Source organism: Erinaceus europaeus, chromosome 18 (genome assembly GCF_950295315.1).
Source record: "Erinaceus europaeus chromosome 18, mEriEur2.1, whole genome shotgun sequence".
NCBI lineage: Eukaryota > Metazoa > Chordata > Mammalia > Eulipotyphla > Erinaceidae > Erinaceus > Erinaceus europaeus.
The window spans coordinates 33,449,589-33,463,522 of NC_080179.1; the positions used below are offsets into that span (position 1 = coordinate 33,449,589).

General features: G+C 39.5%; 1 protein-coding gene across 15 annotated transcripts in view; it reads right to left on the reverse strand.

The window, feature by feature from the left end:
* Positions 1-13,934, reverse strand: part of TANC1 (tetratricopeptide repeat, ankyrin repeat and coiled-coil containing 1) — a 344,685-nt gene that overhangs the window by 4,277 nt on the left and 326,474 nt on the right. For all 15 annotated transcript variants that reach the window (XM_060177864.1, XM_060177859.1, XM_060177863.1 and 12 more), the window contains 3 exons: positions 6,260-6,392; positions 4,815-4,906; positions 2,137-2,283 (listed from right to left, as the gene is read on the reverse strand). In XM_060177864.1, the coding sequence (XP_060033847.1) occupies positions 2,137-2,283; positions 4,815-4,906; positions 6,260-6,392 (372 nt within the window). The remainder of the gene's footprint in view (positions 1-2,136; positions 2,284-4,814; positions 4,907-6,259; positions 6,393-13,934) is intronic.

Genomic DNA, 13,934 nt, shown 5'->3' on the forward strand with positions numbered 1-13,934 from the left:
AGAGAGAGAAGGAAACCACAGCTTCCCCCAGTGCAGGGGGGAAGAGGTGGCTAGGCTCAAACCTGGGTGGCACACGTAACAAAGCAGGCCCTGGCCAATGGTGGACTGGGTTAAATGCATATAGTATGGAAGCGCAAGGTTCCCAGTTTGAGCCTGTTCCCCATCTACAGGTGGTTGCTTCACAGTGTTGAAGCAGGTCTGCAGGTGTCTTCTTTCTCTCTCTCTCTCTCTCTATTTTCCACATTTCACTCAATTTCTTTCTGTCCTGTCCAATAAAAATGGAGAAAATGGCAGGAGCAGTGGATTTGTAGTGCCAGCACTGAGTCCCAGTGTTAACCCTGGAAGCAAGTAAATAAATATTTAAATAAATAAAAATGGGGCAAAGCCAAAATGGCAGTTTGAAGACAACACCTGGTGTGAGCTCTCCAAGGAAGCTGCTTTCAACCTGGGAATCTTGGCCACCAGGTTCTAGATGATACCATGATGACAAACCAACTTCCACAGGCACAGGACCCCACCATGTGTCTTGGAGCCCTGCCTCCCCAGATCCCTGTCCCACTAGGGAAAGAGAGAGGCAGGCTGGGAATATGGATCAACCTGTCAACGCCCATGTTCAGTGGAGAAACAATTACAGAAGCCAGACCTTCCACCTTCTGCACCCCACAATGACCCTGGGTTCATACTCCCAGAGGGATAAAGAATAGGGAAGCTATCAAGGGAGGGGAGGGGATATGGAGCTCTGGAGGTGGGCATTATGTGGAAATGTACCTCTCTTATCCTATAGTCTTGGCAATATTTCCATTTTACAAATAAATAAAATAAATATGCAGGCCCCCTCCCAGGTGAGTTCTCTTGCTATTTTTCCCTCAGTTTTTATTCTTCATTTTCTGGAGAAAAAGAAAAGGAGAGATTCCAAAGCACCACATAATCTGAGCATATGCCTCCTCCCCATGTGGTTCTTCCAGAGATGAAATCCAAGGCCTCAAATATGGAAAAGATTGTACTCTACCTGTTAATTTATCTCCTGAGTCCTATATGGAATTCTTTAAAATCAATTATGAATAAGAAGAGGGACAAAGAACCAGAGCATCACTCCGGCATATGTATTGCTACAAACTGAACTCTAGACTTTATTCTTGGGGGTTCAATACTTTCTCCACTGTTCCATCTCCAGACCACTATAGACATCTTTTTATTATTTTTTTCTCCCAGTAGTTTAGCTTTAAAGACTGACAGAGAACTGGAATATAATTGCAGTGAAGAATGGTAACTTTGGTGTTTTCTTTTACTTTAAAATTAGGGGATAAATAACATGGTAATATTCTTAAGAAATCAGTAGAAAAGCAAAGTTTAGTTAAAGAGAACAGTGGGAAGAAATGGAATGCAGGATACCAGAGGTCTCAGCCTTGTTGATGCTGTATTTGTTGTTACAGAAAGGCAGGTGAAACATGGACACAGAAATAGGTAATTCAGTATATTTGGTGATGTAAGGATAAAGCTGAAAACAAAGTAGAGGAGAATAATTTAAATAAATCTCTCCTTAAGAAAAGAAAAGGTCAGAGGAAATAATTCAGCAGGAAGAGCTCAGGATTTGCTTCCATAAAACCCCAAATTCAACCCCCTATACCATAGATGCCACAGTGGAATAGTGTCCTGGCTTCAAAAAAAAATCTAGTTATAAAACTATGAGTTTACTATTTAATACAAACCAATTTTGTTGCTGGCGTAATCTCTGAGAAAACAAACACTAGGCAGATTATGTCTCCACTTCTTCTAGCGTTTGCCCTTCTTCCATAGCCAGTCAACTGATGTCTCCACTGATCAGTTAGGATGCTCTTTGCAGAAGCTGGGGAATATGCCTCCAAGTAAAAATCCTGACAATATGCAAATTAAGTGGGTGGAAAAGCAGTATGACTGCTACTCTTTGAAGCAAAGGAAATAGATCCAAATCTATTCTCACACTATCTTGAGAGGCAGGTAGTAACAATGATCAAATGAGGGTCATTCAGGAGAAGCTGCCTTCCCCAGGTTCAGAGAAACTTGCAGTTATCAGAGAGCGGAGATCCCATCAAGTAGTCTACAGAAGAGTGACCATCACCACTGTAAAATGTTCTATTATAAGGGAGCACAGCTTACATTTGTTTTTCTTCGACAGCGAGACAAACTGAGATAGAGAGAGACTCTTAGTTCACTGAAGGGCTTCATGTCCTCTCCAAATCCTTCTCGAGGAAACTTCCTTAAAGCGTACTGGTATCTCTGGGCTGCTTCTTTCATTTTACCTTTCTAGAATGTAAATTCACAGAAATTTATCTTTTTTCAGAGACTCTAAGAAATAAACTCTTACACCATGAAAATCCTGGAAAAATTATTCTATCACTCTGAAACCATGACAGTGAGTTGAAAAGATCTTCATGAGTAAGTGCTAGGGCCAGAGCCAGCACAGCAGCCAGTGAGAGAACCCACCTGTCTCAGAGTCCACACTGAGGCTTCCCCACATGCACATCTCATGGTCACAAACAAACTGGTTTTACAGGATGGGGTCTGTAAATCATCAAATTATAACCATTGCTCTGAATATATCACATTATCTTTGCTATACATTTTTGAAAGCCATTTTGTGGATGACCTCTCATCTAAAGATATTTCAATGATAAGTGTATCCAAAATCAGATTTGATAAAAAGGGTGTTGGGATACGGAGTTCTGGTGGTGGGAATTATGTGGAGTTGTACCCCTCTTATCCTTTGGTTTTTGTCAGTGTTTCCTTTTTATAAATAAATAATAATAAAAAAACAAGGGCAACAAAAGGGAATAAATAAATAAATATATTTTTTAAATGGTGTCATTTCTATGTAAGTAAAGTCTTGTGGGTGAAAGCTAGAGCTTGCTGTAGTATAATTTTCTCTTGAGGCACTACAGCAGAGCTCTTAAAAATCAGAACAGCACCACACGTCATTTCCAAGACTACAGAAATCCATTTGCACTGTCAGTTTCATTGCTTAGCAGGCTCGAAGTCTGTTGATAGGGCCTGATATTTCTAATATAATTCCTTACCAAAAGTCATATTAAAACTACTTCAAAGTCACAACAATAAACACTCTGAATTCAATTTCAGACTGACTCCAAGTCAGGAACCCCACTGGGTCATGCTATCTGTCTATTTTTCAGTATTAAAAATAAATATATAAAAACCCAAACATAGCAGTACAACAGTCTCAAAGAAAAAGAATTTAAAAAATGTTCATCAAATTTTAGTTTTCATAATCATTGATTCTATCTCATCACAAATCTAGAAAGAGTACTGATCAATGTAAGTGGCATAAATTACCTATCCAAAATAAGCAAACTATGTCTCTGGGCCAAATCTGGCCACTCACCTATTTACACAAATAAAGTTTAATTGGGACACATTCACTCAACTTCCTTTATGTATTACCTGTGACTACTTTTGTACCACAACATAAAAGCTGGATCACTGTGACAGATACAACAAAGCTTAAAATAATTACTATCAGTATTATATAGAAAAAATTTTGCTAACCTCTAAATTTATGTCAGATTTATTAATCTATAAATCATGTTTCCATTTTCAAGGGAAAAATTAGCTGGGTGCAAAACATATTGCTTGACTATGTTAAGGAAATTATCTCTAGACAGTTTCAAGTTCTAGAAGCTTTTTTCTTTTTTGTTATTTTTATTTACTTATTGGATAGACAGTCAAAAATAGAGAGGGGTAGATAGTATAATGGTTATGCAAAGGGACTCTCATGCCTGAGGCTCTGAAGTCCCTGGTTCAATCCCCTGTACCGCCATAAGCCAGAGCTAAGTAGTGCTCTGGTAAAAAAAAAAAAAAAAAAAAACCATATCTATCTATCTATCTATCTATCTATCTATCTATCTATCTATAGAGAGAGAAGAGGAAGAGGGAGAGGGGGAGAGAGAGAGGGAATGGGGAGATAGGGAGAAAGATGGAGAGTTATTCACAGACCTGCTTCACCACTCATGAAGCTTTCCCCTGCAGGTGGGGACTGGGGGCTTGAACCTGAGTCCTTGTGCATTGTAACATGTGTACTCAACCATCCAACCAAGTGCATTACCACCCAACCCCACTCCAGAAGCTTTTTCAATACTAAAATGGAGAGGACTTAGGGAAACTAGTACATAATGGTGGAAAAGAACTTAAGTTGGTGATGAGAATATTTGCAGGCACTTATAGTGGGAAGATGAGAGGTTGTACCCATTATCTGTATTGTAAACCATTATACTCCCAATAAAATAATTTGGAAAAAAGAAAAACTTAGGACATCAAATTATTTCCTTCTCATGGATTTATTGTCCCTAGTGTTCCTTACATACACGAATGAATGTGCAAATTAAAGCAGAAGTAACTGCCTTCACACTGAAGTTCCATGTAATAAGTCATAGGTAAAGCCACAAGGATTTATTACAATAAATTATTATTTATTTATTATCTGATACAAAAAGTGCTTTCTACCCTGAAGAGTCTGCCATAAAGATACAAAAACCTGGGCAAGAAGTCAGGTTAGCATTTCTGAGAGTCAGTCTCTCTCTCTCTCATCGGAGCCTCATGTACGTGTGATTTCATCACACCATATGCCATGGCACTCTTATGTGGTACCAAGAATCAAACTTGGGCCATGTACCCTACCTAGTGAACTTTACTCTCTGTCCCTGGGAATTTCTATTAACGTTTGGCCACATGTACTCTGTGTGGTATCATGGCTTCCATGCTATAAAAATAACTAAGAGGTGGTTGAGAGGCCATTAATCACAAAAAGGGACAGTACTACTTACTTTATACATCATATTTCCTTCCTCCATCAACTTCTGTAAAAGTATAATCAGAATATCAGGTTTGGAAGTAGCCATAGCCCAAGCAGCATTTCCTGTAAAATAAATATACATTTAGAGGTACTTCAGAGTTCTTGGAGGGGTCCTGGCATTCAATACTTTTGTGGCCCTAACATATCTAAGTTCACAAACATCAAAGATCCTGATCAGAGAACCACTGCTTTTGTGTCCTACAGACTTCTAGATGACAATATAGTGAAGGTAACTAGCTTTCCTATGTATTTTCTGTTGAACTAATCAGTAATTGCTGAACTATATTCAGTGGAAACTTAATTTGGTCAGAAAAGTACTAGGAAACTAAAACATCAGAGTAATCAAGACCTATCTCCCCCTTCTAATGGGAACTTGGGGGGAGGAGAGGGTAATTGAACAAAGCATCAGAATATCTTAGTTTCCTGCAATGTCCATCATGACAGCCAGCAAGTGAAGGTGCTTTTGGCATCCTCTTACTTTTCCTGCACAGTCTCTTAAAATCTATTTGGAGATGCCTTACCTTTGGCTATTCTGACCTCTTCCAACCACTCATGCTCTGGACTCGTCTGTCTCAACCTCTCTCTAGTCAAGAGCATCAACACAAACTTCCATCTAACCCTCCTCTGAATACCTGAAGGGAGCTGTGCGCTTAGAAGCATGGACCTGGGAGTCAGACTCTGCTGCTTTGCTATAACATTAGGGAAGCTATTTACTGCTTTAATACCTTGGTTTTCTCTTTGATCTACTTATAGGGAAGGTGAGGAACAAATAAGTCAAAACATGAACCAACATTATCACCTTTACTGCAGCCCCTCCCAAACTGCTGGTGGCCAAAGGTCTGTCATATTAAAGCACACCAGTAATGTTTCAGTGGCTTTTCCCACTTGTTCTAAATGATGTCATCCACACAGATGAATTCTTCGCTATAGATCTCTCAACTCAAGACATCACTCAAGTAACTATGCCTCTTGTCTCTGAATCTTCCCTCACAGAAACTGCTGAGGCTGCTATTGTTTATGATAATTCTAGAACAGTGGTTCTCAAACTTGCTTGCTTATCAGAACCACCTGGCCTTTAAAAGCACTAGCACTGCTAACCCCAGCCTACTCCATTTACCAGTCTAATCCATCACCCCTACCTCACTCCACCCATGTGACTCCCAGGCATCAGATCTTTAATACTCCTAAACTCCAGCCTATTCTTCAATATTAGGCTTTGCATTCTACCCAAACCAACAATAATAATAATAGGCTATGTGGGCATTTTTGGATGCCCATGGTTAAATGCGCCTTAGAGAGAGTGAAAGGGAAATTTAGAAAAATCCAAATATCTGCTATCTTCTACTAGAAATAAGAAAGTTTTATAGTTCATAATATGCTATGAAATCTCTCTGGTGAGCTGAAGTGTTTACTGACCTAATTTGGCTCCTTTTCTCAATAGTGTAACCACTACAGATGTGTTTCGACAACCAATGGCTCTATCCAAGGGCCGCATTCCGCTATGGTCCACATGTTCAATCACAGCTCCGTTCTCAACCAAATACAGAACCTGCAGAGGGAGAACAGAGGCTTGAGGATTGGTTGGTGCTGGGAGTACTACAGCTCAACCACCTCCTCCATCTTCAATGCCTCTGGCCAGGAGAAATTCTAGACTGAAAACAAAGCTGACAAGGAAAGATGCTGCAATTCATAGTTAAATCCCATATTACTTAAGTGACTGTGGGGCCAGGAGACAAAATAATAGTTATGTAAAAGACTTCTATGTCTAAGGTTCCAATTCCTAGGTTCAATACCTGTCAACACCAATAACCACAGCTGAGCAGTGTCCTGGTTAAAATAAATGAACTGACTGTGATATCAGTTATGAGGAATGCTTGTAAAGCATCCAGGGAAAGGTGTGTTGTGTACATGTGTTCAAACACCACAGAGGAGTACATGCACATGCCATCACCTCTCTCCCAATCACTCCCCTGGCTACAGAGATGAGCTACAGCCAGCTTTTCATCTCTAGTTACCTAGGAGGCAGACAGGTGCAATGGCCCTTACATGCTGGCAGGCTAAGGCAATAGGTACAAACTCCCAGATTCCTATAGTATAAGTACAGAATCTGGAGTAATTAGCATATTAGAAACAGGTACAAGTATAACTTATTAAATATTTAGGAAAGTTATTTTAGAGTATAAAGAGGGCAAGTTTGAAGCTATCGTATATAAAATGATTGGCAAACGCTAGAAGAAGAAGATAAAATGATTCCCTATAATAAAATAGAAATCAGTTAAGCTAAATAATAGATAATAGAAGAAAAAACAAAAAACCACTTTGGGCACTCAAATTGTTTTACTTACAAGAAGTCCACAGCCAGTTCTAGATCTTCATGTAGGTCTAATATATACATTCTACCAGTCTAACAAATGTGCAAAATGATGCTGGAGGGATTAATATCCAGAATAAAGAATTCTTATAACTCAACATCAAAAAATCCAATAACACAATTTAAAAATGGACAAAATATCTGAATATATATTCTCCAAAGAATATATTATGAATTGTCAACAAGAAAATTAGATAGTCAGTATCACTAGTCACTATAGGAAAGAAAATCAAAATCACAATGAGGCAACATCTCATACTGTTAGGAAGACTGTAACTGAAAAACAAAGTACAAACAGAGACCCCCCCAACTCTTCATATGAACCATTCCAGTCTTTAGGTTCATGATTGGTCACCAATTTGTTTGGCTTTGTATGTTAACTCTTTTTTTCAGCCACCAGGTTCCAAATACTAACATGATGTCAACCAGAATTCCCTGGGCAGACAACCCCACCCATCTGTCCTAGAGCCCCACTTCCCCAGAGCCCTACCCCACTAGGAAAAGAGAGAGACAGGCTGGGAGTATGGATCTACCTGTCAGTGTCCATGTTCAGCAGGGAAGCAATTACAGTAGCCAGACCTTCCACCTTCTGTATCCCACAATGATCTTGAGTCCATACTCCCAGAGGGTTAAAGAATAGGAAAGCTATCAGGGGAGGAGATGGGATACGGAGTTCTGGTGGTGGGAATTGTGTGGAGTTGTACCCCTCATCCTATGGTTTCTGTCAGTATTTCCTTTTTATAAATAAAAATTAAAAAAGAAAAAAGAAAGAAAAAGTACAGAAGGAAATAAATATTAATGAAGATTTGGAGAAAAAAATGAACTTAAAGAAGTTTCTCAAAAATCTAAAAAAAGACCATGTGATTTGGCTGTGGAGAAGTAAATTCATCTAGGAGCTCCCCTTCCCACCCCCCCAATAGAAGGCTAAGTGATTGAGTGCAAAACCTTTAGAGGGCTAGATACTAAATAGAAAACTAAGTGGTTAAAAGCAAACATTTAGAGGACTAGATAGTAAAGGAATTTCCCCCTCATCCTGTTCAAGGACCACAGAGAGTTTCTACTTAACTAAGACTATTTGTAGAGGAGATACGAGAATCTTCATGCTCTATAACCTTTGTGCCATGACGGGTATTACTAACCTGCAAATTTTCGCTTCTGTAATTTCGCTTGCTTACCAGCGCCTCATGGTAGTTTCGGAATGTTTATTCTAGGAATATACTTATGTGACACCCTTGAAGCCCCCCACTCCCATTCCTTTTAAAAGGAGATGAGCTCCCAGCATCTGGGTCTCTCTCCCAAACAACAGGGCCACTATTAGCACTCCAGCTTGGGGGGGGGGATCCCCTCACGTTTCCTGAGGTCCTTCTGTGTGTCAGCTTCTGTGTCTGTACATGTGTAAGTTTGTATTAATGGCTATTCTATGTGCTTGTGTGAATAAATACCTCAACTTCCCCTATTTCTTGTGTTGGCCTCAGTTTGTCTCAGTTTGTAATGGGTATGGTCTGAAGCAAAATACTTAACACTGCAGCCTATATATATATATATATATATATATATATATATATATATATATCCAAAACAATATAGATATCAAAGAATTTCTAGGACTAGAAAGAGTTTTTACTCACCCACGTGCATAATAACACTATTTCTAATTTTTTAAATTTTATTTGATAGGACACAGAAATTTAGAGAGGAAAAGGAGATAGAGGAGAGAAAAGGGATACACCTGCAATATAGATTCATCACTTGTGAAACTTGCCTCCTGCAGGTGGAAACTGGGGTCTTGAATCCAGGTCCTTGTAGACAGAAACATATGCACTCAATGAAATATACCATTGCCCAGCCCCATAAAAACATTATCAATCTAAGAGCTTGGAACAACCCAAGTGTCCACTAGCAAATGGACTGATAAACAAAATAAGCTATGTAGTACATAAAAGTTCATTCTTTTTATTATTATTATTATTTTATTTAAGAAAGGAGACATTAATAAAACTGTAGGATAGGAGGGGTACTACTCCACACAATTCCCACCACCAGATCTCCATACCCCATCCCCTCCCCTAATAGCTTTCCCATTCTCTATCCCTCTGGGAGTATGGACCCAGGGTCATTGTGGGAAAAGTTCATTCTTAAAAAGGATATCCTTCTATATGAAAGAAACTTTAAGACATTAGTTTAAGTAAAATAATCAGTTACAAGAGGGTAAAATTGCATGATTCTACTTGTATAAGTACACAGAGTAATTAAAATCAGAGAAAACAGAAAGATGATTTACAGGGACTACAGGAACAGAGGAAGGAGGATTTGCTTAATAGTTTCAGCTTAAGAGTTTCAGTTTTACAAAACAAACAAAACCCTGAGTATTGGCTCCACAACAATATGAAGTGTAGTTTGCATTATCAAACTCATCACTTAGAACTGGCTAAGGAGTGGCTTAAGCACTGGGAATATAGAATGAGGGAAGGATTTGCAGGTAGAGCATCCAGCAGTAGTCAAGGAGAGCCAAGGAGGAGAAGCAGATCACATAAGCTGGAGCAGGCTATAGAAAGGACATGCACTTATCAGACCCTGAGCCAAGGAGCCTTGTGAGTTCCAATTCTAATTTGTACTGCCCCCCTACTTCACTCCAGTGGAATAAGGGAACAAGTTAAAGACAAAGAGACAAAGGGGACCTCCTGCCCAGAAGACCTCATTCTCAAGATTCCCAGCTCTGTAGGGAATCATCAGGAGAAAGTGTTTCTGTTTGTTTGGTTTTTTTGTTTGTTTGTTTTTTTTTCCCCCTATTTCTCTCCTCAGGAGGGCTGGAACTCTCTCTTATTGGTCAATCTGCCACTCCTGGGGCAGTGGGAGGCTACAACAAGGGCAACAAAAAGGTGGAAAAAATGGCCTCCATGGAGCAGGCACTGAGCCCCAGCAATAACCCTGGAGGCAAAAAAAAAAAAAAAAGAAAAAGAAAAAGAAAAAAAAAGAAATGAAAAACTTGTATATTGAAAACTCTTAAATTGCTATTCAAAGAAATAGAAAATGATACCAAGAAGTGGAAAGATATCCCATGCCCATGGATTGGAAGAATTTATATCATCAAAATGAATATTCTCCCCAGTCATATACAGGTTTAATGTGATACCCATCAAAATTCCACCAAGCTTCTTTGGAGAGAATAGAACAAAAATGACAAACATTTATCTGGAATCAGAAAACACCAAGAATCGCCAAGACAATCTTGAGGAAAAGAAACAGAAATGGAGGCATCACATTCCCAGATCTAAAACTATATTATAAGGCAATCATAGTCAAAACAACTTGGTACTGGAACAAAAATAGGCACAATGGTGCAGAACTGAAAGCCCAGCACTAAACCCCCACAACTATGGACATCTAATTTTTTATAAGAAGCCCCAAAGTATTAAATGGAGGAAAGAGGCTCCCTTCAATAAATGGTGCTGGGAAAACTGGGTTGAAACATGAAGAATGAGACTGAACCACTTTATTTCACTAGAAACAAAAGGCAACTCCAAATAGATCAAGGACCGGGATGTTAGACCAGAAACTATCAAATACTTAGAGGAAAACATTGGTGGAACACTTTCTCACCTAAACCTCAAGGGCATCTTCGATGATACAAATCCAACTGCAATGAAGACTAAAACAAAAATGAATTAACAGGACTACATCAAATTGAAGAGCTTCTGAACAGGCAAAAAAACAAAAAACAAACAAACAAAAAACACACAAAGAGACCCCTCACAGAATGGGAGAAGATCTTCACATGCCACACATCAGACTAAAGGCTAATGACTAAAATATATAAAGAACTCACCAAACTTAGCAACAAACAGGCAAATGACCCCATCCAAAAATGGGCAGAGGACATGAACAAAATATTTACTACAGAAGAGATTCAAAAGGCTAACAAGCATATGAAAAATTGTTCCAGGTCACTGACTGTCAGAAAAATGCAAATAAAACAATGAGATACCACCTCACCTCTGTGAGAATTGTCATACATCAAAAATGACAGCAGCAATAAATGCTGGAGAGGTTGTGGAGACAAAGGATCCCTCCTACAATGCTGGTGGGAATGCCAATTGGTCCAGCCTCTGTGCAGAGCAGTTTGGAGAACCCTCACAAGGCTAGAAATAGATCTCCCATATGACACAGTAATTCCTCTCCTAGGGACACATATCCTAAGGACTCCACAACACTCAATCAAAAAGATATGTGTATACCTATGTTCATAACAGCACTATTCATAATAGCAAAAAGCTGGGAGCAAACAACAGATGAATGGCTGAGAAAGCTGTGGTATATTTACATCATAGAATATTATGCAACTATTAAGAACAATGAACTCACCTTCTCTGACTCATCTTGGATAGAACTAGAAGGAATTATGTTAAGTGAGCTAAAGAAGTCAGAAAGACAAAGATGAGTATGGGGTGATCTCACTCATAAACAGAAGTTGAGGAAGAAGAACAAAAAGAGAAATTAAAAGCAAAATCTGACTGAGTTTAGCATATGGCACCAAAGTAAAAGTCTCTGGATGGAAGGTGAGGGTAGATGTTCAGCTTCACTGGGGGGTGGTGGGGGTGGTGAGGGAGGAGGTGGGAGGAATGGGACACAGAAATTTGGTGGTGGGAATGGTGTTAATATAAATTTCTATTAACTTATAGTCTCACAAATAACCATTCAGTTTATATAAAAGGAAAAAATGATCGAATGTCTCAAACTTTTTGATGCATAACCCATAGCTCTGAGTATATGTTCTTTCAGTCTAAGCACTAGAGACTTCAAATTGGCAATCAGATTGAATTTTAAGTGTGAGCTAAAATTGTTATATTTCTAATAATGACTTGTTCTCTGAAATATTAAATCTTAAAGCTTAGACCAGGGAGAACATAAGCAACTGGTAGTGTTTCTGTATAAGATACAGTTATATGTAAATAGCATAAAAGAACATAAATTATGGTGATGTCTTGTATGATACAGCAAATCCTAACAATGGGATTTTCAAAGTTGAACCAAATTTCCAAATGATTTGGTTATACCTTTAACTATCTGTTGCCTTCTTAAACCCTAAGACAGCAGGAACCTTTGCTTTTCTCTATAAAGCCCATTTTTTTCTCCAAGTTCCGAAACCTCTAGGGTGGGCTCACTTTCTTGTATGCTTCTCCCAATGCATACCAACTGATATTGCACCAACTCAATTAATGCAACCAGTACCACCTCAGCATGCTTCACTTCGGACTGCGTCCAGAGATGTCAGGTGTGGAATGATGGCAGCCCTTCAGCTTCATTACTCTGGTGAGACCTTTCCTAGCTCATAGGAAATTAATTCCATTTCGGGTGGTATACTTCTTAACAAACCTAAAAATCTAGATACAGACCAGAGTCCATGAGATAGGGCATATACACATGTATCCAGAAGTTGGGGGAAAACATATACCTTAAAGCAGAAGTGCACAGTAGTTTGCAGTGAGTCAGTAAATGTAGCAAGCAAGCAGAAAGACCTAAAAAGACACCAAAAAGTACCTAATCAAATAGTCTCTATTTAAACCCGATTAGACCCTCCTCACCTACCTCCTCAATCACTCCAAAGCTAACCTTGTCAGACAAAGTAAGGACTACAATAGCTGAATAAGGGCAAGCAACTGGCATACTTTAAGAATGACTCTTTAGTCACTCTTTACCAGGCCACCCCATCCCTTGGGGTTCTAGTCAGGGAGTCCTGGGATTCCCACACAGACATGATGGGCCTAGACCTCTAACAGATCCCTCTCACCATTGTCATTAGTCATCACCATCAGGAACAACATAATGGACCCCTCTGTGGGCCCCTAAAGGACCTGGCCCTCAATGTGGATCAACAAGGGTGGGGAGTGTTCCATTCTCCAAAGGGAGGTTGGATAGCGTACTCTGTCTATTACCTGAGGATGATGGGTCCTGAAATTGGTGCAGCCTGGAATGTTCCTAGCCATGACCATGGAATGTGAGCTCAGACCTGCAGGGATTCAGAGGTTACATAGGCTCCTGTGTTGACTATGAGCCCCAGATCAAATCAATGGGGTTTACAGTTAACAACATTTATAAATTTTCCCTATTTGGGAGCTACTCTTTTTCTTGATGCAGCTTTCTGGTCCTTTTTCCAACTATGACATCATCCCCCAAACAATAACTTAGGTCACCTGCATATCAGATGTCAAGCTCAATGAAAAACTAGTAGGGCCATGGGCCCCTTGAAATATACCTAAAATAGACCTACTAGATATTTCCAAAATGGAGACCCCCAAATCTTATCTATAATATTCCAGCCTTTTAGGCACACGATTAGTCAATGATTTATTCTGCTTTATACCTTAACTCTTTTTCAGCCATCAGGTTCCAGATGCTATCATGATGCCAGCCAGACTTGGCTGGGCAGATAACCCCACCAATGTGTCCTGGAGCCCCACCTCCCCAGATCCCTACCCCACTAGTGAAAAAGAGAGACAGGCTGGGAGTATGGATCGTAATGTCAATGTCCATGTTCAGCAGGGAAGCAATTACAAAAGCCAGACCTCTCACCTTCTACACCTTATAATGTCCTGGGTCCAGACTCCCAGAGGGATAAAGAATGGGAAAGCTATCAAGGGAGGGGATTGGCTACAGATTTCTGGTGGTGTTAATTGTGTGGAGTTGTGCCCCTCTTATCCTATGGTCTTGTCAATATTTCCA